This window comes from Heliangelus exortis, chromosome 3 (assembly GCF_036169615.1).
Source record: "Heliangelus exortis chromosome 3, bHelExo1.hap1, whole genome shotgun sequence".
Classification (NCBI taxonomy): domain Eukaryota; kingdom Metazoa; phylum Chordata; class Aves; order Apodiformes; family Trochilidae; genus Heliangelus; species Heliangelus exortis.
The window spans coordinates 16247105-16273388 of record NC_092424.1 but is presented as its reverse complement, the minus strand read 5'-3'; the positions used below and the strand labels follow the sequence as shown (position 1 = coordinate 16273388).

The 26284-nt window shown below is 43.8% G+C and overlaps 1 protein-coding gene across 6 annotated transcripts in view; it reads left to right on the top strand.

Annotated features, from left to right (window-relative positions):
* Positions 1-26284, top strand: part of LOC139794172 (uncharacterized) — a 59868-nt gene that overhangs the window by 3470 nt on the left and 30114 nt on the right. For all 6 annotated transcript variants that reach the window (XM_071739398.1, XM_071739401.1, XM_071739397.1 and 3 more), the window contains exons 2-3: positions 15590-15665; positions 16865-17355. In XM_071739398.1, the coding sequence (XP_071595499.1) occupies positions 15590-15665; positions 16865-17355 (567 nt within the window). The remainder of the gene's footprint in view (positions 1-15589; positions 15666-16864; positions 17356-26284) is intronic.

The following is a 26284-nucleotide window of genomic DNA, read 5'->3' as shown; positions in this document are numbered from 1 at the left end:
TTTCTTTCTTTACCCACTTCCTTTTGAACATTATGATCTTTGTTGGAAGTTCTCAAATTCAAGGGAAAGAAAGATGCTGCTGTGTTCTAGTTTGCAACATCACTGCCGTTAGGCAAGGTCCCAGAAGACTGTCCTTGGGTAAATAAAATGGTCAACTGATATTTGTAAGCTTAGGAGATTTGAGCAACCTTGGACTGTCATCCAAGCTTTGGGAATCCATTCAGGATGAAAGATCTGCCCACTGTAAGGATCTCATTTTGCTATTGGGTGTGGCTGTCACAGATCTTCCTATCCCAGTCTTCCTGTCCAGTCTTCCCCTGCTTGGAGAAGCTGGTGGCTGCCTTTGCCTCCTTTAGGTGGAATATGGAAATATGCAAGCTTTTGGAACTTTTTCCCCCCCTGCTAATATTGGTCTTTATGCAGTTGACAACTAAGGCTGCTCAGAAACCTGTGACTCGAGGTCTGATATTTTGTGCTGGTCTTGCTGAGAAAGTTGCTGCTCCTGTATTGCCCGTTCACCAGAAGTTACCATAGCAGGAAGGGAGAGATTGACTGACTGATGTTTCACCTGCTCTTGGGTTAACATGTGCTGCCAGCAGTTTTTGGTAATGGTGGCTGTGCTGGGAAGTGTGGTAGTTAGGGTTTAAATTTGAACTTTTAGCCTTGAAAGTCTGGTCATGCTGAGCTTGCTGTCTCCTCACTGGACACTTGTGTCCCTGTAGTGGGGGCAGCCCAGTGGCAGCGTTTCTACTTCTGAGCAGTTGCAGTTCATAGTCCAGTCCATTGGCTTAGAGTCCCTCAGCTGCTGTAGCTAAATCCAAGAAGAGATTGTGAATTTGAGCCTTGTGCCTCAGCCTGTTGTTCTGCCTCTTGCTTCAGTGATCTGCTGTTACTTGCTAGACATTAGGTCAGATTTGGAAAGCTCCAATTTTTGTCTGGCTGTTAGAAATTGAGAGCCTAAAGCAGGTCTGACTTTACAGGTTAGGGCCCATCTTTGATAACAGCTGGCAACTGGTTCTGTTCCAGAGTGGACACTGCAGGACAAAAGAGTGAGAATAAGGGTTTGTCCCATACTGTAGTGAAATGCTTCAAATATGGGAAGTGAGAGAAGCAGCCTTTTACTCAAGGCCTGAATTTTTTGTTGATTGCCCACTATTACTGTCAATTACAGATTCCTAAAATTTTCTTTCCTAGTTTTGGATTGGTAGCCCTTAGAAGCCCTTCCTGAACTATAAGTAAAATTGTTCAAGGAACTTCTAAAATGCATGTCCTGAGGTTGCATATGGGTTTATGTGATGGAGTACTGATATTGAGCTCTGCAACTGACTCAGTGAGCTCTCTACAAATCAAATGTTTTGTTCATCCCTGCCACTTGGGGTAGAGCTCTTTCCCACAAATGCATTTCTTCCAACTCCCTCTTTAACTCTTGTGCCCTTGCATATTTGTGTAGTGGCTAAAGTGTAGGTGTCTATTTTCTAAGTTTTGCTTGCAAGCAAGTTCCTTGGGGCAGGGAGCATCTGGTTGGAACAAGTCTGTGCGTTGCCAGTCAAACTAAGCCCTTAATTAGTGGCCCTAGGTGTTATCAGAATGAAACAGTTGGATTGTGGTGTGTTAAAAAATTAACTGGCTGGAACACATAGCTGAGGAAAACTGAGCACTTTAAGGGTGACAATTCTATTCCAACTTTGCTGTTGACACAAATAAGTTTGGAGGAGATACAATGGATATTCTAATCTGCAGAAGTTGTTAACTTAGTTGCACACTTGGCATATTCCTTTTTGTGCTGGGCAGAGGTGATTAAGACATGCTTGTAATTTCCTTAAAGTCGATCAGCAAAATGAAGTCATATGCAAGGCTTCTGGTGACAGAACTGCATTTCTCTGCTAAGTAATTTTAGCCTCACGCTTGCTCATAAGGGTACTGTGGACTAGGCACTAGCAAAGCCTTTGTGTCAGCTCTGTTTCACATACCCTTGCAGCTTCTATGTGTGCAGACAAAGTGCTGGGGACCAGGAAGCCAGGGCAGGTCTTTTTCTGCTGGTATTTGCATCCAGAGTCAGCTATGAGACTCTGGTCTGGCTGACTGGCCCTTATGGGGCTCTTATAGGAAGGGGGTTCAGTTGGCTGTGGAAAGTGAACCTCAGGCTCACAGTTACTTCTGAGTCAGTGTCCTAGTGCTAGCTGGTTATTCAGCAGAGCCAGGAGTGTTATTTGAATTTTTTCTCCTCAGACCAAAAAAAGAGTGAAGTAGCATCACTATCAATGCACAGTGTATGTGCTTTCAAAGATCTCTGTAAGGGCTTGTGCTTAATAAGGACAGATTAATTTCCTTCTTTCTTTAGGCTGACTGTTTAACATGTGGTCAGCCAACTAATGGTCTTCATGCTGGCTGAAGGTAACTTGGCACAAGGAAGATCTAGCTTCTGTCTCCTGTGGTGTGTGAAGGTATTCTCTCCTTCATGGATTTTTAAAGCACATCCCTCACTAGAGGTTAATTCCTCTAGGACTAGGAAACTCTGTTTTACGTTGAAGCTTTTTGTTTCCTCCTCCTAACATCTGGTAACTTCCAATGCTTCTGTTTGTCTTAATCTTAGGAGGGTGACAAGCACTTGCATGACTTTAAGTCTGTAAGTCCTGTTTTGGCTATTGTAGTGTCTATGAATATGACTAAAGTTGGTCTTCTGGTAATATGGACTAAAGTTATTGTTACTGGGTTAGAAATGCTGTGATGGATACTTAGTCAAGGCAAAGAATAGAAGAGGCAATCCCAGTCACTCAGAAGCCTTTAATTTTTGAGACTTCCGTCTGAAGTATTGTAATGTAATAGGTTTGTGATTCTTTATATTTACCTTCTGTGGTCTGAATTTTCAAGAGTTGTCGTTGTTCCTGTGCAGACATCCAGTGTCAATAATCTCTTGTAATGACTTAATTCCAGAGAATGGAACTTCAGACAAATTGTGGATACTGCAAATACAGCATAATGGAAAGTTTGTTGACATTGGGATAGTTCAGTGAGACATCCTCTCAGCTCGCTTTGTTCACAACAGATATGAAAATATGGTCTGGAGTAAAAAACAAATAAATCTACCTTTCAGTACCAGGAAGAATTCTCATTGCTTTTCCTTGTATTTCCCAATTCTTGATTTTTTTTCTTTTTAATGAAAAATTGAGTTCTGAAAATGTAATACTATGTATCTGACTTCTGCATTTCAGTGGAAAGAGATTAATACATTTTGCTTTGGACAGTGTAGTTCTACTTCATTTCCTGTTGTCATGCATGGTCTTACAGCTCCTAAATTTATGTTGCACTGTTTGGGTAGCTAAAAGTTTTCCTGAGCAGGAAAATAGCTTATGTTTGAAGTGAAAATAGAAAGCAGACATAGGTCATAATTTATTTTTAGTAATCACTCTTGCAGAACAGTGGGTTTACCTTTTTTTAAAGTAAAAACTGAGGCTTGCATCCACTTAAAACATCTGTGGAGTGGTGGGTGGGCAGAACACCACACTGCTGTAGCATGGCAGTCTGTCCAGCTTCTCTGCCTGTTTTTGGAGCATGCCTGGGGTCAGAGAAGTAGTGTTGGATTATCTCAATATGGGAACCAAGAGCTGTATTTTATTTTCAGGGGGAAATACATTCCCACCTGCAGTTTAGGCAGCACCAACTCCTCCTGCCCCCATGCATTTATCTGTCTCCTGTTCCGAGGGATTGTAGTTGCTGGGTGACCCAACTCTTCCTAGCAACCAGCATCACAGGTACGTGTGTGCCCAGGGCCATTTGCTGCTGTGGTAACTGTTGTAGGTGGCCATGGACAGAGCCTGTTTGTCCTCTTGCCACTGGTGACCAGCAGAGTCAGCCAGCTAAGCTGGTTTTGAATAGGTACCAGCACCACTCATGACTGCTCAGCATGAACACCTGAGCAAGGATCTAGAGAAAAGCCAATTAGTTGTGACCTTTGTCTGTACAGAAAGCATTCCCTGTGCAGTATGAACTCTGCTGTTACCCAGGCCTAAAAGTTGATGTGAAAGATGTGTGGCCCTATGTGACCTCTGCAGAACTGTCTCCATGCCCATATGGGCACAGGCCTGCCTGAGCTATGGGGAGACAGCACATAGGTTAAGCACAATTCAAAGGTTTCTTCTGGACCAGCTTGGCCAGTCCTTGGGGTTGGACAGTTCAGGGTGCTTTTGGGTGTTTTTCTTCCTTCTTGCTATGTTCTTGGCTTTCAGACCCAGAATAACCTCATGTTTGCTGGGTACTGCTCTGTTTGAACATTGACCTGGCCTCTGTGTCTGCCTTGGTATAGACATCAGACTGAATTGTTCAGTTGTTGTAGGACAAGCATTTTGAAGCTGGGGCATTTTGGGAGGTGGCTGAGGCAGAGATAACAGATCTTGTGTGGCAAGTAGTCTTTTTCTCGTTCCATTACTGCAGCACACTCTGCACTGGAACAGGTGAACCTTTTCTATTCTTTCTTTGAGACAGCCCTAGCAGAATGGGAATGCTATGACAGAATACTCTTGTGTTGGATTGGGTACATCATGTGAAGAACTTATGTGATGGCCTCTTTAGTCCAGCCTCAGTAGCTTCATGGAGGGTAAAATACATATTTTGGTGTAAGATTTGTCACAGAGCTGCATGGGTCTTCCTAGTTATTCTGGTAGGCTATCATGGCAGAATGTCATCTGGTGGTGGCAGGGGCTAAAAGTTCAAAGAAGGTTCTGTAAGTGACTGTAAGCTTAGCACGCAGCTTGTGTGGACCAGTCTTTGTTTCCAAACCTCTCTTCCCCCAGCACCCTAAGCTAGCCAGCTCATCTGGGCTTACTGTGGAAATGAAGTCCTGTTGCAAAGCCCCCAAGCTTGCCAAAGCTTGAGCTGTAGTGCTGGGAACAGAAAGTGATGCCTGTGCCCCACTGGCATGCACCTTCTAAATGAGTGTTGTCAGCAAGGAGATGTGAAACCTGGGGAGATGTCCCTCAGGTAGACTGTAAGGCTATGGATTCTCTTCCTCAAAAAAGCTGCCATCCTGTGGGATTTGCATGAGTGGGTTGCTTCGTGGTTTTACTCAGCAAACACATCTGAGAATAGCCCAGGTTTGCCTGGGATCACCTCCCAACCCTTGTTTCAGCATCAGCACATATGAGAAGACCTAAGTTCAGGGCTGGAAACAAAACAGCTTCTGAGGGAAAGAGGAATCCAGTACTGTAGCCTAAGTACCCTGAGGAGGCTCTTATTAGTCATGTCTCCCATTTCAGGGATGGGTTGACCTGAGGTTTGTTGTCTGGCTGCAAGGTAAATGGTCTTTATCTGAGTCTAGATGTGTGAAAGGACAGAAGATGCCTGGATAAAGTGCTCCCAAATACCTCAGTGTGCACTGATGTCCACAGTGAGAGTAGACAGACCTTGGTTTCTGACATTTCTGAGGAACAAACTATTGATTTGCCTTGGGTAGCTGATTAATTGATTTCACTGGGCTGCAAGCCTGCTTTTGAGCCACTGGTTTCAATGAGGTCACATAATCTAAGTTCCTGTTGGTATAAAGATCCTTTCGCCTTGCACTCATTTTGTTCAGAAATCTGTCCCATCTTACTCCTTCCTAATGGGGTCACATTGTTTCCACAATGCAGGCTGTTTTTTATTTAACTGGTGTCTTTACTTCTTGGCATCAGAGGCCACAATCTGCCAAGCTCTATATGGGTATAACATGAGAAGAAAATTTCCCTTAGTTGAATGGGGAATTTCCCATCTTGAGGAAAGGTGCCAGACAGGCAGTGAGGTCCTCCAGTTTGCTGAGAATGTGTCTGGATGTAAGCTGGGAAAATATAAAATAATCCTTCCATATCCTGTCACCCAGTTATTACGCATGAAGCCAAGTGGTTGTTCCAGACAGTTTTCCACAGCCAGACTGTTTTTGTGTGGAGGGTGGTTTTTTTTTATATATATATAATTTTTTTTTATTCCTAGGAATTGGTTACTCTGAAGAAAAAAAGTTTCTTGGCCAAAGGTTTAGTAGAAGGAGAGAACAGTGGTATTTGGTGTGGAGTATATGAAATAAAATAATGTAGAGGCTTAGCCTGCAGCTTTCATGAATTTATTTTTTGTTTGTAGAAAACCCTTTATTCTGGCTTGGACAGAACAAGTCATTCTTGGGAAACCCCTCAGTAGTATTTTGCAGAGGGCTGCAGTGCAACTTTTCCCCTGTCTTGTTCCTGCAATGGTAGGTGGGTGTGCCAATTTACTGTGTGGTGCTTGGACACTGCCTCAGTTGCCATCTGTTGTGTGTGAGGAGAGTTGGATCTGCAAGTATCCTGTCGTGTTTTGTTCTGTGCTCCCTTTGTGTTGTGACATTGCAAGTAAATGTATGTGCTGTGTGGTCTGCTCCTTTGAAAAGGGTTTAAGAGCACTCATCCTGTGTTAGACCTACAGTCAATTTCCCACTGTGTTCTATCTTCTGCAGGTGCCAGAGGTGGGCACATAGGGGACACTGTAAGAGCAGCACATACTTTGGTTTTGGGAGACTTCTTGAGACACAACTGCTATCCGGACATCAGTAGCCCAGTGGACTTCTTGTACCTAAACCTGTCCACTTCCCCTCACCAAATCTATGCAGGGTTTTTGCATCCAGAGCATCCTTGTGGCAAAAAGTTGCACACCTTAACTACATGTTGCTGAAGGATCATGTTTAAACCTGTCTCTTATTAATTTAATGTCATGCTTTCTGGATCATATAGTGGATGAGAGCTCTGTCTCTGTGCCACTCATCTCTAGTCCATCCCTCCACATGTGGAGAGCAGAGACCACCCCTTTGGCCAGATTCTCCCAACTAGGAACTACTTGGAATCACACTAGGCCTTCCAGGAAAGGATTCTGTGAGAGCCATTGTAAATTTTTATATGGTCCTAACTCTTGCTCTAAATATGTCTGACCAGATGGATCAAAGATCTGGTCTTGAAGGTTTATCCTACATTGCTGGCTTGTTCCATGATAAAACACAAGAAGTTTGGTGTAATTCCCTAGAGATAAAATGGCTTGCAGCCACTTGTACTCAGAAGGGTTAATGTGTTTTTTTTTAGAGTAGAAGCCTGAAATATCTCATGTACTCCAAATACATTTTCCAGCCTGACTGTAAGGCATTGTTCCTTGTGTTTGCAAATTTGGCTAATGTATTGCTTTATGGCTGAGGAGAGGTGAATGTTGAGTGAGGTCTCCTAACACAGGCAGCTTCTCCTCAGCTAATGAAGTATCTTGGAGTCTTTTGAAGAGGGAATGGAAAACTGTTTCCAGATGTGGTGTTTATGCCAGCTGCTGTCAGCTGTATTTCCCTGGTAGAGGGGAGCCATGCAATGCTGGGGAGTTGCTGTAAACTGTCAGAGCACAGCTGGCCTGTGCAAAGGGACCTCTTTTCATCACAGCATGTAATAACTGAGCTAGGCCAGTGGGGCTGATGTGTGAGTCAGGAGGAGTGTATTTAAATCCCTGTGGCCTAAGCAGGAATGGTTGGCACTGGTGTGAGTATCCATCTCCCATCCTTCCCTCTCAGTAAATGTGTTGCAGATAAAATTAGCTATGCTATAGGTGCCTCTTCAGTTCTAAGTGTCCCTTGTACTCTTCTCCTTATGACTGAGAGGGCTGTCAGCCTGTGATAAATAGTGCTACCTTTAATCTGACTGTATTTAGAGCTGAGGTTCACCAGCAAATGGGCTGTAAATTACAGATGGAGCTAAGTCACTATGTCTTAACACAGGGTGGATGAGGCCTCCTAATGAAGGTCTTTAATCCTTTGGGCTCCTTCTTGTCTTTCTGGACTGTCGTACTTTGTGGCATCTGCACTGCTGAATAACACTGCTCCCATGGGATGTGAGCCAGGGGCATGCCAGGGCTCCATGCTGTGAGCTGTCAGAGGAGTTGACCTCCTTTGCAAAAGGATCCTTTTGCAGCACAACTGTTTTCTAGTTTACTTCTTTCTGATGGCTGCTGCCTGACACTTTACCACTGTTTTCTTTGCTAATTCACTTCTGAACTATGTATGTAAAATGCTTTCTCCATGTACAGGCTGAGAAAGTAACAGGTGGCTGATAGTTTTCTTACCCTGAAACCTGGATATGAAGTGGCCATAAATCTCTGTCACATCAGCAAAGTAACAGAGCTGGAGAGAAACGTGTATGGCTTCATCCCCTGCAGCTGAGGCTGTGCTGGGTGTTTGTACAGAGCAGTACTGAGTGGTGGGAGGAGAGAAGGGGACTTGCTGGAGGTTTACTGGGAAGTGCCATACCTGGAAGCTTCAATTGCAGGCAGAAGTGAAGTTGGAGGAGTGGATGGTTTCTGTCACTATAGTAAGAACTGTAAACCTATACTAGCTTCTTAAGTTAACAGCATAGGGATAGACTGAGAATTTTGTAAAAATCCTTCCTACTGGGAAGGATGATACATATCACAGCGTGGAGCTGCAGCACTCCAGTAGTAACACTTCTGCAGTACTGCAGGAACAGTCTTACTTGAAACACAGTGGTCTGTGAAGGCAAGGAGCAAACTGAAGGATTGAAGGGTCTGCTTCAGTGGTGAGGGCTGTAGTGACTTCATTCCATCTGTAATTTCCAACACTGTGAGCTGTTAGATCATGACCCCATAGCTGCATAGCATACAGCTATGTTTCTACAGAGATTCTGGTTTTCATAGTGGCTTTGAAAATAAATAAAGGGAATGGAGTTCTCTATGATCTGGAGTGCTTGGAGTGCAAACGACCAGAGTCTGGGTGTCTGCTGCCTAGAAGACTTTTAAAAATCTCTTATTTTAGTTGCCAGTATTACTTTTGTGCCTTCTGTTGCCACACAAGTTTGACTGGTGAGAGGACTATATATGGGTGCTTATACCATTGGTCTCTGCTGAGTAGAACCAAATCTTTCTAGTCTTTTTCCAAGTGCTGCCTTTTGGAGGCTTATCTTGAGTGGAATTTGAAAGGATGATCTTGTTTGTGCACTTATAACAATATTCACCCTGAGAGCTTTTGAGAAAAGACCAGCGTTAGATAGGAGTCAGTGGAAAAGTCTGTTGCTGTGGCTCACCTGATACCTCTGTTTAACACCTGATTCCTAGCTGTTGTATAACATTGGAGTGCAATTTGTAGGTGTCAACTCCATTGAATTCCCTATGATTGGAGAACATCTGATGTCTTCTGTTTCTGCTAACTGTGGAGTTCACATGTTTATGCACCATAGGTTTGTGGTGCTATATGCTATACTCCTGGAGCAATGGTGATGCATCAGGACCTGCTGGGTTTTTTTTTTTTAATATTATTTTGTGCAAGCCCCTGGTGTCTTCCCCTTTGGGGTGGGAAAGGAGGCCTAGAAAAGGAGGTTTGATGCAGACTCCTAACTGCTGCAAGAGTACTGATGTGGGGCAGATGAGATGCTGCAGAGAATACAGCTGTGCTGTGTGGGTTTGGCATGAACTGTATTTTGGCCAGTTTCTGTGCCTTTTCTCAGTGATGAAGCCAGCCCCGTGGTTCTTGTCTCTGCATAGGGTATTCTGATTCACTCCTCCTGCAAATGAGGATCCCCAAGCCTAGGGCTGTGCTCTGTCATCTCCCCAGTTGGAGTCAGGTCTGGCCACCGTTGTAGCTTCTGTCCAGGAGCTGTAGAGAGCAGATAAATATAATCTCACTGGGCAAACAGTATGTTCAGACCAGATATATTAATTTGTTCCTAGGGTTACAGAAGGATGAGGAAGATGATTTAAGACAATAAGGGGACCACTCATGCATCTCCCTGCATCTACCCACAACTCATGTCTTTGCTTTTCTGTGTAATCCTGGTGTTTTCCTTAAGATCTGGGTAGCCCAGCATAAGGCCATGCTTCTGGAAAGGAAGTTCAGTCACTGTCCCTCAGAACAGAAGCTCAGTTTCAGGGTTCTTTGGTTAATGTCTCCCAACACTTGTATCCTGAGAGTTGCCATTCACCATGTTTACCTGGGTCTGTTTAAGGCAAGTATTCAACAAAAAGAGAATCTATATTGTGGACTCTGATGCTGGGAGTGACTCTCTGCCTCCCTCAGATCTGTGAAACCACAGAAGATGATGTGTCTGACTAAACATGAAGCATTGCTATGAAAAACAAGAATTTTTCTGTCTTTGGCATGGCGTAGGCCTGGAAAACATGGGCCTTGAGGAGTGCTGTATTCCACTGGCCCATCACTGCTTTCACTGACTCAGCCAGACAGCTGCTCTGTCAAGTGGGACAATGTTTGAGGGTTATGAACTTGAGGTTTGAATTGTAGCCATTTGCAAGGGAAAGGAGAAAGGAGTTTGGAGCTATTAAAATTAAAAAGGAAAATAATAACAATTGAAAAAAATACTTAGAAGGCTTTTCCACTGTAGGACTGTTCTGGCTGGAATTTGAAGGACCCCAGCTGTAAAACTCAGATCTAGTCTGGGCAGTCCAATCTCACTTGCAGATGTCTGAAGACTGAACTGAGCCTTTCCTCTAATCTCTCTAACAATGCTGCTTTTCTTGAGGAGAGAGCAAGCACCACATCCTCCTTTACTAGCACAAATCTTCCCTGTAATGCTGAATGTATCAAAAATAAAATTTAAAGAACAACTTGAGAGAGGAGTTGGATGTTAATTTGAAGGTCTGTCTGTCCTTCCTTCCTCCTGCTCCATGGCTCAAAAGTGGGAGGATGGCATCTCCCTCATTCAAGATCAGGCAGTGTCCTGTGGTAACTATAGCAATTGTTGACCTGGAAAAATAATGGTGAGGAGATTTAGTGAAATGTTTTTACTAGAGCCAAACTGTTGGGAAGGAGAAGAGCCAGCAGCTGAGCCCTGTGCTGTAGGATGTTCTTGTCTCAGCTGCTCTGTAGGCAGTGCTGCAGGGAGAAGGTAAGAGAGCACTGGTTTCATTTCTTCAGTTTGAAATAATGGAAATTGGTTCCCTGTAGCAGAGATACCAGTAGTCATAGTGAGCTGCACATCCCTTCCTGCTTTTGCACCAGGAACAGAGTGAAACCAGCTCAGCAAAGTCTCTTTCCAGGGCTGGAGTTCCAGGGCTCAAGTCAATGAGCCTGTATCACAAACAGCCTAATGTGTGGCAGCACAGGCAGTATTGGCCTCTGCTGGTGAAGCCACTTCCCTGGTGGCAAACTCCTTCTCTCCTCCTGAGAGTGGGGTTGGGAGTGATGCCCTCCAGCCTGTGCACACTCTTGATTCAAGCTGGGAACTCTGGGAACTTGGGGTTGCCTGTGGTTGGTTGTACATTTGTCTTGTTTTCTCCTCACACAAACCCCCTCCGCTGCACCAAACCACCCTGTTGGTATTTGGGGCTTTTAGGACAATACAGCCATTAAGAGAAGCCTTTTGGGAGAGATTTGTTCTGCATTAGAAGTAGGATTCCCTTCTCTTTGTAAGCTCCCAGATGATTCTTGATGTAATTGCTTTTAATTATATGATAGCAGTTTAATTTTCTTTATGTAAGGAGAACCATGAGGAACTTCACTTTAGCAGGGTGGGTTGTCTGGTGGTTGTATGGGGTTTTTTGGTTTTTGTGGGTTTTTTTGTTTGGTGTGGTGTTTTTTTTGTGTTTTTTTTTTTTTGTTGTTTGTTTGGTTGGTTGGTTTTTTATATCTAGTATATTTCAGGGCTTTAGACTCTAAGGGTGACTGGACCCTTTAGGACCTGGGAAGTTCTGGCTTCAGCTTGTTATCATTACTCAGTTGACAAGTATGATGAAAAAGGCAAAGATTTTTTTTTTTTTTTTTCTCTCTAGATTTTCTTATAACTGCTAGTTTCTTTCATGTTAAATCTCCTTCAAAGTTATAAGCTTCACACTCGGTTCTCCTTAAATACCATCTGGTTGTTCTTCACAAGCCCATCTTTCCTTACTGCAGATTAATCAAAAAATGAAACATGGGGAAGTTTGTCCATGTTTCCACCTGGCATGGTAGGAGTCCTTAGCCTGACAGAAGGCATGACTGGTGCTGGAGCTGAAGGAATTGGGTGTAAGACTGAGATCCTCATCAGCACAAGACTGCTGTCTTCAAGTTTCAGATAGAATGCATTTCCTGAAAAAGACTGGAGAGTGGATGGGTACCTGGAGTGGATGGAACTGGAGTTTTTCTTCTGTTTTTGCACATTAAGGTGCAGAGTGTACTGGCTGCAGTTCTGGGCAGCCTGTTCAAGTTGTCTCAGCTAAAGCAGGAGCTTGGGCTAGATGATAACAAGAAGTCTTTTCCAGACTAAACAGTTCTCTGATTCGTGTGCTGTCAATGAAGCCATGATCTAATGGGATCTTTCACATAGAGATCAAATTTTCTGTTATTGCATTGCCACAATTCTGAGTTTGTGAGGCAAACAAGGCTATGCTGCATTGGACAGAAGTAAATCTGTGACTAACATAAGACAGGGACTGTGCAAGGGAGGATGGAGGCCTGAACAGAATATTGCTGTGTTTATTGGAATGCTTTTGGAGAAAGAACAGTGTTACTGCTAAAGCCTGGGAAGAGTCAAGAGGAAGAACATTTGTTTCATTTTCAACAAGTCAGAGCATTTGTCTTTGATTCCCTTTATAGTTCCTGGAAATTCTTGTTATACATACATACAGACAGTGCTTTTTTCAGTCTTCCATTAATCTTTGCATGAGTGGAACATTATAGCAAGGAGTTTTACGTGTTGAATTTGAACTCTGCAAGATTAATGGTTAAGTTGGCTATGAATGATGGTTCTCTAGAAAGGAACATGGGAATGAAGGTCTGTCACACAGGAGCTTGGGGGACTTCCATTCCCACAACTGGGGTATAATTTGTAGAAGGATTTACTAATTAAGAATGTAACAATACTAAAATAGAACCTGTTAATTGACAAATGGGGGGGGGAAATTATATGTCTGATTTGAAAGATTGAAGACTAAGCAGGAGAGTATTTGGATGTATGTAATCCACACAGAATCAGAGGTGAGAGGACTTCTGAAAGACAGTGCAGGTCATGAGACATCAGAGGCAATGTGACTTCTGAGTCTTATTGAGTTTTATTTCATTCATGCATAAAATGCATAATTGCTGGATTTTTTATGGTTAGCTTCTCCTGTATATTATGAAAATATTCTTACTTCTGAAGGTATAATGGGAGAAACCAAGTCTGAATGTTGGGAGAAATGCTACTGGTATGTTTTTCTAAAAGAAAATATGGGTGTCTAGAAGAGTGGCTCAGTGGGTGTTTCTAATTACCTTGATTCTGAAAAGCACTTCATATGTTGTGTATAAAAATTGCAGTTGATTCTAGAAGAGTGTTTGCTTACTTTTCCATTGTTAGCATAAGGAGGATGATTGTCCAGACTGGGAGCCTCTTTTATCCATTAAGCCTTCCATATTATCCTACCACTTTAATTTCTTTGGGATGTACTATGGCACTAAATCCACAGGCTCAGTTTCTTCTTGTTTAAAAGAGGTTTCTCTTTTCCCACAGGTGCTCTGAACAAAGCCTTAAGAGAAATGTTTGAAAATGTAACTCACAGAGGATTAGTCTTGGGAAGGAATTAGCAGAGGAGAGTTATCCATACAACAGCAGGGGCTTGCAAAACTGTTCAGGGAGGAGTGAATATTTTGGAAGCCCAAGACCTGTAGACACAAAGACGTTCAAAATGTCAATCATTGACTCAAATCCAACTTCTATCTTGAACATCTCAAGCCAGTGACATGTTGCAGTGTTGCAGTAGCTATTTGACCTGCTTGTGCTAGATGTCATTGCCTTTTTTTTTTTCTTTGTTTTTTATTTTTGCTGGTGTGTTGTGGGTTTTTTTGTTTGGGTTTTTCTTCTTTTTTTAAGCAGTGCCTTGCCACGTATTGATGTCTATGTAGTACAAAAACTGGAGTAGATAGATTTCCCACAGAGAGCTGATAAACCTCACTGAAAACCCTGCCATGTCCAAGTGAAAGGTTTTTATGTGGGAATGAGCCACAGACTAAGGTCAGTACCTCTTGAGTTAGAATTGGAGCCTTAGCTTTTGTAATGAAGACAGAACAGCTGTTTGTCTGCACAGCAGCAAGCACAATGGCACTTCAGTGTCAGTTGTCCTCTCTATGAACTGCCATGGCACAAACAAGGTATTATACCTGTTCTAGAGACAACTAAAAGTCTGTTAATTTGGCAGTGTCCCTCAGTGCCAGCTGCCTTTATTTAAATGATGCATGTATGTGAATACATACAAGAAAATTGTAGCTGCAGTGGGAAGAACAACCAACTGCATTTACTTCAAGAATATTAGTAGCTGGGAAAAATCTGTACCACTTTCCCTATTTATTGTTTGACAGTTGGGAAAGCAGTTAGAAGACTAGCAAGGAGGAAAATGTTCTCTGATTCCTTAAAGGGCAATATAAATATAAAAAGGCAAAAGGTAGCTTAAAAAAAAAGGAGAAGAAAAATAGCTGGCAACAGGATTTTGGGGGAGCAAAACCCACAGACACAGTCCTGGAGGATGGGCAAAAAATGTGTGTTGACAGAACAGCTGAATGCTTGCTGAATAAAAAAATGTAAGGAATAATGAAGCTCATCTTGTGGTGATCATGTTATTCCAAAACTGTCTCTTTTACAAAAAAATTTCTTTTGAAGTATTACATTTTCCTTTGACTCATTTGGTTTCGGCCATTGCCAGAGGCACATCCTAAGCTGTGTAGCTCAGAGGTTTGATCTAATAACTTCCAGGTATGCTCTATGCAGTAGAACCGAAGTCACTTTAGGAGCAAGGTAGGTAGGGTTTCCTCTGTGTAGGAAACTCAGGAGCAGTGGGATCTGTCTGATCTACAAAGGCTTGGTTTCAGACCTCTCAGCCCTTATCAGCAGGAACTACCAAGTTTGTTCAGTGGTAGAACATGTTTTAGTAAGTGGGTGCATGGCAAGTGGTTTGAAGTCTTTTGGCTGACCTAGAGCAAATGTTCCTGAAAATTCCTGATAGATAAAATATATGAATTTTTATCACTCTTAGAGCATTTAAGGATGTTCAGTGGTACTGTAAGACACTGGGCTGATGGGGAAATTGTTATTGATTGCATTTCTGTGAAATCCTATTTCTTTTATTTCTGTCACATTTTTCAGAGTCATGCCATAGGAGAGCAAGATGAGTCTGTTCTTTGGTGGCTTCTGTGTGTGTGCCTTCATGGGGGAAGTGTGGTGTATCTGTAGGATGGCTAAGGTTAACATGCCACTTCCATTTGTGCCTTGCAAGATGATAATACAGGTTGTGTCTATTTTGGTGGTGGGTTTTGGAGATTCAGTTGTCCATGTGATGTGGATGTGGTAGGCTACAGGCTGGGTGTCTTGGGAGGTAAGGGTAGGTTATGTTCATTGCTGCTGGGAAAGAGTTGGTGGTGCAGCAAGGTGGAAATAGTGGTAGGCTGTGTGTTCTGTGTTGCTGCAAGTAAGAGGATGTGATGGGAGTTTGAGGTTGGGAGTTGAAGATGTACATACAGGGAGGTGCTGTGACTGGGTGTGTGCTGTTAGGTGGGGTGGATGCCTGTAGATATGAGAGGGGGAGGAAGTGGCTTGGGCATCAGCAGGGTAATGTTCACTGTTGAAGATGTAGCCTTTTCTTTGTCCTTGTTCCCTAGATCTCCTACCCCCCAAGTGATGAGGACAGCGATGACTCTGAGGGAGAGAACCAGGAACTTGCTCAGATCGACAGAGGTAAAGAGATAAGAGGCTCCTGGGATGCTACAGCTGAAGTCTGTCTTACTTTTCACTTGTGCTCTGTCCCCAGTGTGTCACAACTAAATGCATTACATGAGTCACCTTGAAGTCTTTGGGACCTAACAGGGAGGAGATGGGGTTATCAGATGCTGCAGTTGCATTTTCTTAACAGAGACAGAAATTTTAAACCATGTATTAAGGCCCCAGTGCTGCAGAGAAGGTCTACAATTGGGCTGGCAGCACAGCTGAAATTAAAAATCGATCTTTTATTCCATGTCCTTGCATCTATCATGTGTGTTGTAGGTTTCCTCTTCTTTGTCATTTAAAGCTTTGACCTTTGCTTTCCTCATTCCTGGTAGACATACTGTCTGATCTCTGTCCTTCTTCCCTCTACTGGTGGTATTGGGCAATCCCATTCTTGGATCTAGCTGAGGGTCTTTGATAGAGGAGAGACGTGTTCTGCTCCTGCTTTTGTGTCTGGTATGAAGAAGCTTAGAGCTGCAGGTGAAATCTATGGTTGGTGCATCTATGAGCTATACTATGTCTCTGTCATTTCTGTGTGCCCTGTGTTCTGTTGTTGTTCAGCCAAATTCAAGTGTATTCTTACAAAAAGACAGTTGTTAAATTTGTGACCCATAGGACATGTCCTGTCAAAATTCAAATCCATGTTCTCCATGTTTTATGTAGAAAGACTTCAGCAGAACAGGTAAAGTGTGCCCAGCTTATGGCTGAAGGCAGGTTCTCTTCTATGTCCAGCCTAGTAATAGAAAGAAAAACTTTTGCCTCCAGAAAACAGATCTCTATTATTTGAACCACAGACATACTGCTTAGGATAATGTAACTTGCTTGCTTTCCTCTGCCCTGAGAACTGGTCACTAGAACTTTAATATTTTTAGCTAGAGACAAGAACTCAACAACACATTTGTAGGATCACATCCTCTCCATGTTGAGGAATGTGGTGGATGGCAGGTCCGTGTTCTTTCTCTGCAACTAGAATTCCAAGTGGCAGTAGCAGAAGATCTGGAAACTTCCAAAGGGAAGCATTCAGCTGGGGGGATGTTTCTTCCAGGGAAGAAAAGGTGGCAAAACAGCTCAGAAATTTACTTGGGAGGACATAAAAGAACAGTCCAGGAGAAAGCAGTTTAATAGTGTGCGGGACAGATCTCCTCTGCCACTCCTCTATCTCCTTCCACCAGAGAGAAGACGGAATTGTACCTTGACCCCTCTGGCCACCAACCAGCTCCAGAACCAAGAGAACCAATGCTGCAAGGTTCGGGCCCTTTTCCAGGCCAGCCTTGACCGCCACAGTTCAGAAGAGGAGCTGGAGCGCATCAACCGCGAGTTTGCAGCTGAGAAGCGGAAGTGGTCCCAGGTCAGCAGGCTCGCCTGCTGCAGTGACAGCAACAACACCTCCTCCAGTGACGAAGAAGTGAAAAACTTGTGTGCCATGTCCTTCCAGCCTGTGGCAGAGCAGGCTGATGGCCTTCACGCCAGCCCGAGCCCCGTGCTCTTCAGTGCCTCCCCTCCCAAGAGACTCCAGCCCCTGGTGCGCAGCCCGGCCTCCAGACCTTTAATCTTCACAAGTGTCGGGGCAGGCCTTGAGCAAGTCATGCCTTGTAAGAGACATCGACAAGGATATGGGGATAAGGTCAGCAGGCCCAGCCTTGACCTGGAAAAAATGCAGCAGGTAAGGCAGAACTTCATATGAGGAAGGCAGCACTGCTTGAGAGAAGGTGTTGCAAGCAAAGACAAAAGTGTTATTGAGGCATGATTCAGTAAATTCATAGGGCTGGTTCTTTTGATTACATCTTCAGGGGCATAGTTGGTACTTCTGCTGGCTGTCTTGGATAAACTGTCTGCCTGTAGATAATTTCCTTGAGAGTTAAAGCTACTGCTACTTGAGTGGCTCTTGCTACAGTTGGGCTGTTCTTGCTGTCCTCCTTAGGAAGGCAGCACCCATACAGTGCAGTTCAGGGCATGGCACAGGAATAAAATCACTGGTGTTCACCTTTGTCAGGTTAGCCCTGCTGCCATGATCTGACTTGTACCATTTATTCCAAAATAAATAAATTGCTGTGGGATGTATTAAAAAAAAAAACAAACAACAAGAACAACAACAAAGAAAAACAACCCAAAAACTTATCTGAAAGTGGCTGTAGACTCGATAATGGGCATTTCCACACTGGTTGACCTCCTTGGATCCAGGTTTCTTTATGCCTCCTAGGAGTTTTACAGCAATGTAAAACAGTGCTTATTACCTTTTTAACATTCTACAAATATAAACTGTTTACAGGTCACTATAAATGCAGCTTCTCTTCATTTTTGCTGGATTTTTGCAGGGGTCTAGCATTGGGGTGTGTAAATGCTAGGAGTTTACTTCATTTCTGCAGAGTCTGGGAAATGGGGTATGCCTGGTTCTAGTGGGATGTGCTGTGCAGTGCTCATCTGGTGCTCTTCAGAAGCTGCAGAGTCAGTGTTGCAGCTGGGTCTTCATTATTTGTTTTCCTTCTTGCACTGGTGTAGTGTCAGTATGAAAGAGTATCTGCAGACATCTGCTGACCCTGGTAAATTGCAGTAAGTTAGTTATTTTCAGTTCTGAATTTCTCTCATTAGGGAAGAATTTCACTGCCTCTGGTTGGCTCAATGTGCTAGTTTTAACTTCACTTAACAACACCCCCTTTTAGCCTACAAGATGGACCCATTAAAATAAAGGACTATGTATTCATTTTCCAAGATCTATAAAAGTGAGACCCTTCCATTTCTGCTTGTTCTCAGTCCTGCTGGCAGCATACATCCCATGAATACATAATGCAGAGATTTGTGGTTTCAGTAGTTTTCCTCACCCCCTTTTTGCCATTCTAGCCAAGTTTCTGCTCACAGAACATTCAAAAAGCCCAGTCTTGCATTTCACATTACCCAAATCTACTGATATTGAGGGACTTTAATTAGTCTCACATCCTAATGAGAGGAGAAGAAAGCTGGTAAGCTTGAGTCCAGCCTTCTATTTTTCACAATTCATGTGAGTAAATGGAGAAATGTTCCTTTTGGCCCAGGTCCTTCTTTGATTTGCATCCCAAACATAGCATTTACCTGTTCTGCCTTAAATTTCTTTCAGCAGTGTGTTTGGGAGTGTGGTGGTGAAAGTTAGGGGCTGATTTAAATAAACTTTCCAAACTGCTGGGTTTTTTCTGGGAAACCTTGTGAGAACAATTTGCTTCCTGGTCTGTCTGCTCATGACACTTTGGATTAATTGTGGCAAAAAAATGTTCAGAATAAGTTGAAATCTGGAGTGGAGGTGGTGGTGTGTTCTTTAAATAATGTTTTTACTGCACATGTCATTAACACTTCTAGGCTTAGAATCTGTGTTAATAAGAGGCTATACAGCTAGAGGCTTTGAATTGACCTTCAATTCAAATATATACCTTATGTATATACCTTATACCTTATATTATATATACCTTATACCTTTGTTTTAGCTAGAGGCATGCAAAGTGAGGTGCAGCCTGAATATTGTAGATGTTTGGTCATTTGTATTATTTTTATAGCTTGAATTGGTTAATTGTCAACCAATTTCTAGTAGCATCTAGAAGCTTTATGATGAATTCTTGTTTGATACCTGTACTTGTTTCTGCTATAAAAATAATGACAGAAATAACAATAGTGTTGTAGATTCAGTCCTCTACTGACACTTGGTTTCATATCATCTTAGCTAAAATCAGATATTTCTTATGTCTGTGATCTGAAAACTGGGCTTTGTTTTGAGTTCTGGCACAAAATCCTTGTCTGAAGCTGGGCAAGTGTGGTTCAGTAACTCCATTCCTCATCTGTGTGTTTATTGATCTCTCTTCATTCTCCACCATAAATGCCTCTTATTAACTGCCTGGGCAGCACTTGACATCATGAATTTTTTAGTGAAGTAAACAATGCAAATGAGGAATGATAATATTAAACCTGCTACTCTAAGGCTTCATCTGGGCTCTGAACATCAAGCTGTTCTTAGTTTGTGAGTCTTATCTTTACTATCATATGCTTGCCCATGAAAATACAGCTGAAAAGCTTAGAATCATAGAAATGTTTAGGTTTGAAAAGATGTTTAAGGTCATCAAATCCAACTGTTAACCTGGCCCTGCCAAGTCCACCACTGAATCAGGTCCTGAAGTGCAACATCTACACATCTTTTCAATAACTCCAGAGGCTGTGATTCAACACTTCCCTGGGCAACCCATTCCAAAGTTTGACAACGCTTTTGGTCAAGAAAATTTTGCAGTTATCCAATCTAAACCTCCCCTGATGCTTGATCAGATAAAAACTTTTTTAAGCAGCAGGTATGGTTTTCACTCATGTCCCTGAGCCTTGCTTCCCATTCCTGAAGCTGTGGATCTGACAGATGACAAGGAATAGCTGGCAAGATTAATTTGTGCCAGAGGCAGATGTGTTCTGAGACAAGACACTTCTAGGTGTGTGATGTGGTGTGGGCTCCTCAAGAGTGGATGAAGAGATGCCAAGTGTTTTGCCTTTGCATCAAATCCTGTTTGTGTTGGATGATGATTGAAAACTGGCCCAGAGAGTCATGATGTGAAGCAGCTCTGTGTTGGGATGCTTAAGCTGTTCTTAGGTTTAACAGACAAGACAGCTCTTTTGAAGAAATGCTGTGGATCTGTGGCATATGGTATCTAAATGTCTTCTGTGGTCCGGTGACTTGGTGCATTTTGATAAGGAAGGGCATTAAATTTGGGAGATACAAGTGGGTTGGGAGCAATCTGAGTGTGTTTAAGGGGTTAGGGAATTGCTGTGCTTCTACTCCCTGGCCTGTGTATAAATGGAAATCTCCATCATCTGGGTCTTTTAGTTCAGCCTTCCTCATCAGGAAAGGCTGCACTGGAGCAAGTTTGAGAAGTCCTGTTTGGTTAGGTGCCAGGATGTGCCTTTCCAGCTTCATGGGGCAGTGTGATTCTGCCTTTGTGCCCCAGCCATGAGTTTGAAGAGTTGGCAGGTAGATTTCCCACTCTGGCTGGCTGGTCAGCTGGCCACCCAGCCTCTTCCCTATTGAGGCCAACCAAGGGCTGTGTGTGCTTTTCTTAACTCCTCTAAAGAACTAGAAAATTAGCTCAGAAGACTTCTTTTCTTTCCCCTAATTGGGCAGAAATACCCTGGCTTGTGCAGACAATTGTACTGCTGTGGTGAGTGCTCTCTCCCAGACACCCCTTGATCATGGTCTTTGCTCAGCAGTGTCATTACTTGCAGGCCCTGTTGCCAGCTGCTTGCTATTTAATGAAGGCTGTGCATGTCCTAGAAAGATTCTGGCTGCTGCCACCCTGCTAACCTCAGCAGATCTATCTTTTTCAGCAGTGCTGAGAGCAGAAGGTGAAAGAAAGCAAGGACATCCTTTGACTTGAGGTGAAGGCACCAGGAGACATGAGGGGCAGATGAGGTGTAAGGAAGTCTAGGGTGTCCTCCTTGGAGCTGCTGAGCTCATTCCCAGGGGATGAGAGTAATTGATCTTGGCACACTGTGTAAACAGAGAAGAAGTATAAGGGTCTATCTTCCTGTGCTGGTTAGTGGGACTGGCTGGAGTTCTCTGAAATCTACTTTCAGCCGCTTGAAGTCTTGAGTGTAGTGTTTGCAGAGAGAGAGAGATCACAGTAGACCTTTCAGAGGAGAAGAGCTTTGAGTTAGCATGATAACCAATCCAAATTGTCCTCATGTATGTGTAGGTAGGTGGCTGGTAAGGAAAGTCTTGTTTTAAAGTACAGGGCAGAGAGTTTGGGCACGTTTCTGGTTATGCTATGAAGTCACTAGGTAGTTCTGAGCAAGCTGTGAAACCTTTATGCTGTAGTTTACCTGCATGCATGGGTAGATAATACTTTTGTCTCATGGAGGCTTAATGCATAATTTAAATGCTTTGAGATTCTAGGGTGAAAAAGAGCTATCACAGAAGAGAAGTATCCTGTTCTCATATTTGGATTTCTCACTGTAGGCACTGTCTTTTTGGTGGGTGAGTAGTTTCGGTGCATGACAGGTGATTGGAATTTTGTCTTAGCTGACACTGAGATAAAGTGGCCCAGGTACAGTGTGAGCCTGTGAGGCTTAGTTGTGTGATGTGAAGCCCAGAAGTCCTGCTGCATATAAGAATACTGCCATTTTGGTTGGACTGAGCCTGCTAGGGTGACTGGCACTAGAGTGACTGGCACTGAAAGCTTTCTTTGGGCCCGTGCTGGTTGCACAAAGGCTGCAGGACAGCACTTGCCACATGTGACCAAGAACCAGTGTGTGTGACCTCTGGTATGCTGTGGTCTGGGCCTTGGGCTGCCAGTGGCTCGAGGGTGAGGTTTCCATATCCTTAGCACAGCTGAGCTTTGTCCTTGTCTGTCTTTTCAGGACTTAACAAATAGCTTCCAGATAGAGACTGTGTGAGCTCATGAATCCTTCTCACATCTTGGTCTCCCATTTGAATCCAGGCCTTGTCTGCTCCTGAAAATTGTTATCATCTGTTTGGCCATCATCAGCAACAGAGGATGCCTCTGTGCTGAGAGGGTGCTGGAAAACCCACTGCTGGTGCTGGTGATAGCTTCATCACTGTCTCTGCCCTGGGCCTTGCTATCCAGAGTGACTGAGCAGAGCTCAGGGGCCAGTGCTGAGCGTAGTGGCTTTCACCGTTTCCTAAAGGAGACAGTTGCCAGAATTTGTCTCCCAGGTGTGAGAAGTTGGGCCATAGCAGCAGATCTTTGTCCCCGGGTGAAGCTAAGTGCTTGTTGAAGCAACATAATAAGGAAATTGTTACAGAAACCAATTGCGCCATTGCGGAATGAGAAATCCTGCTTCTGGTAACCTCCTGCAATTTTGCTTTTATTTTTCACCCCCAGAAATATTTCTACAGCAGCTGTTCCGCCAGTACAGAAGCCCCTGTCTATCCTCACCCCTGCCAGCATTTGGCACTGAAGTAGCCAGCAACACAAAACCAATGCTATGCCTGGCTGCTGCGAGGCAGTCCTAGCATGAGAAAGTTTGGAGCTGGAAATGATTGATTAGCTTGTTCAGTCTGCTTGACTGCAAGGATTTAGTTATATGGCAGGAGGCTCTGGGAGGAGAGACATCCCACATGAGTGGGCAATGGGGCATAGTAGAGGTTTCCCATTCTTTGTGCCTTTGGAGGAGCCAAGGAGATGTTATCTCTTGATTTGATGTCTGTTACAAAGACTCTTTGGCTGACTGCCACCCAGCTGATGTCTGGTTTGGCGATTAAGGCATTTGTAGTCTGACAGGGGCAGAGAGGAGGTTGGGACTGGCTGGGAGGGTAGAGACTCAATAGCAAGGGAAGGCATGAGGAACCCTGCCCTGAGAAGGCAATTATGACTCTGCCAGGCAACAGATATCTGTCCCTTTCTCTATGTCCCCTAAATGTTCCCTGGATGGTTATCCAACCCATGCAAAAACATGATGTAATGGAAATGTTTGTGTGCTGCTGGTGCTGGATGAATTGTAGCATAGGAGAGCAGTAACCCATGTAGAACTTGGCTTAGCTGCTTCCTAGAAAGGGTAATGATTTCCATTTTCCCGAAGGTGGCAAGTAAGTTGATTGTGTCTTCACTGATGGTAAGACTTGCCTGCTGCTGTGGTGCTAGCTTGTAAATGCTAAGGGCAAGGCAGGTAGGATAATTTAGTCCTATTCCTAATATTTCAGCATCAACCAGCGTGACAGGTTAGAGCATTCTCACAGAATGGGGGAGGTTGGAAGGGACCTTGTCCAACCTCTCTGCTCAAGCCAGGTTGCCTGGAACTAGTTGCACAGGGCTATGTCTGGATATCTTTCGAATATTTCCAAGGATGGAGACTCTGCATTGTCCTTTGGCAACTTGTGCCAGTGCTCAGTCACATGCACAAGAATGTTTCCTGATGTTCAAAAGGAAAAGCATCTTGTGGTTCAGTTTCTGCCTGTTGTCCCTGGTCCTGGGTACCAACAAAAAGTATTGGGCTCCATCCTCCCTTCAGATATTTGTGTGCAATTATAAGATCCCCCTGGATCTTATAGGCTAAACAGTCTCAGTTTTCTGAGCCTCTCCATGTAGGACAGATACTCCAGTCCTTTAATCATCTTTGTGGCCTCTCTATCAGACTGTCTGGGGAGCCTGGAACTGGAGGCACCCCTCCAGGTGTGGCCTCACTAGCATGGAAGGCTCATTTCCCTCAGCCAGGTTGTAACATTCTTTCTAATACAGCTAAGGATACCATTCACCTTTTTTGCAGCAAGGGTGTGTTGCTGGCTTATATTAAACCTGGTGTACACCAGGAGCCCCAGATCCTTTCCTGTAAACCAGCTTTCCACCTGGGTGGCCTTCAGTATATACTTTTTCCTGGGACTGTTTCTACCTCAGTCAAAGTAGTCCCAGTGCAGGACTTCCCTTTGAACTTCATGTGTTTCCTGTCATCCTATTTCTCCAGCCTGTCAAGGAGTCCTGGATGGCAGCACAACCCTCTGGAATGTCAGCTGCTCCTTCTACATTTGTGTCATCAACAGATATGCAGAGGGTACATTCTGCTGCATCATCCAGATTAATAATGAAGATGTTGGACAGGACTGCATCTGATCTTGACTCCTGGGGTACAGCACTAATTGCTGGCCTTCAACTAGACTTTGTGCCATTGATTACAACCTTCTAAATGCAGCCATTCACCCAGTTTTCTGTTCACCTTGCTATCTGCTTATCCAGCCTGTATATCAACAGCTCCTCTATGAGGATCTATGTTCTCTGTACACTGCTGAAATACAGAATTAATTTCTATGCAAGTCTGCTCAAATTCTGTCCTGCCCCAGGACATCTGTTGATACCATGTTCACCTTTCAGGTGTGTTGCTAACTTTCATTCTGATCAAACAGCTCTCCTTGGACCTCTTCCACCAATGTGTCAGCCCTGGCACAGAGTGTTGTCTTGGCCATTCCTAGGGCTAACACTTCTACTTTTCTCTCTTGATCCCTTCCTTCTTTTGTCATAATGCATTTTTGATCTGGTTTTGTAATGCATGCAAAGGGGCAGCAGTTTGAAGGGAAGATGGACACGTGAGCACTGCATGAGTACTTCTGCCTGCAAATATTTATTTTGCCTATTTTTCCCTGGGTATCTGGCCATGAGACTTTCCCTGTGAGCTTGCATGCTGGTGAATATAGCTATGTGGACTACCACAAGCCCTGAGTACCATCTGGGCTGTCTCAAAGCTTGAGCCAGTAGCTTGAACATCTGTTGAAACATCTGAAACCTGTTTCCTTGAGGTGCTGCTTTGAATCTTGAAAAAGAGTGGGGATTACATTGATCAGGGTTATTTGGAGTGCACCAGAGAGATTGGTGAGGAAAAGGAAGATAAGGAAGGAAGTTAGATGTGGCTAAAGTTTGGGAAAGTATCTGTAGAAGGCAAGAGAGATCTGTGTGTTAGGATGGGGAAAGAGGTGAGTAAAATGGATGGAGATAGAGATAGATGGAGATAGAGCTGGAGAGAGAAATTTTGTTGTATTAAGATTCCCAAAGGGATACTAATAGCACCTGGCACCAGTGGCAGTAAATTATGAGACTGAGGTTGAAGCCAAGGGCTTATCATTTAGATTGGCAGGCTTGCTGGCCACCTTCCCAACCCTGCTGTCTTTCTTTTTTCTCTAAGCTCTAAAGCCTGATAAGAAGGTATTAGACTAAAGCTGATTCTTTGGCTGCAGACCAGAGAGATGAGATCAAATGGGCATATGGGCACCACTGGCATGTGTCCTTGGGATGTGACTTAGGGAGAAGTCTTGAATGATGCTGGTGCTACTGTAGGTAGGCTTGGGGGGAGTGAATTTGGGAAGAAAAAAAAAAGTGTTTCTGTGTGCAGGTGGCTGTCAGGATCTCTGCACATGAATGGCGAAGGTTGGAGTCTTGACCTCTAGCATTTTTCTCTCAAAGCACCATTGAGAATAATTCCAACAGAACTAGTAGAAGTCTAGAAGCCCAGTCTCCCACATCTACTGGCAGTGGCTTATGGTGGGCTGCCAGCAGGCCACAAAGCAACATCACTTAGCAAAACCTGGAGATCCTAACTGCAACAACAAAACTGATTAATGTGATTTGAGGTGGGGTGAATGGCAGTCACAGAGTGGGTGCTGTGATAGATATTCAAGGGTGGCCATCCTGCAGCACATCCCTGTTCTGTCCCTTGTATATTGGCTGTTGCAGGGCTTTTTAAAGAAGATTTCCTTAAGGATGTTCTGTTTCTTGTTTTGATACTGCACAGTGCAGAAGGATAATGCTGGCATGTTCTCTTTCCCACTTTCTTAATTCAGCACCATAGCCTCAAGGGCCTGGCAGATTAAGAAGTCTTGCTGCAACGTGTTTATACTTTCCAGCAAGAACAGATAGATGTTGCTCAGACGTGAAGGTCAGGACCTTCTCTACAGTGGTCTCTGGAATAGGGATGGATTGTCCTTACCTCTCCCAGCCTTGGTGTGTCTGGACTAGGAGGGCTGCCTGGGTTGGGTCCCAATGTGGCTGTTGAGTTGGCCAGATACCTCCCTTCCCACTCCTCCCCCAGCATGTGGCTCATTGTGATACAAATATCTCATGCTTGCCTGTGGAGAGAAGGAGCTTGCAGGTGGC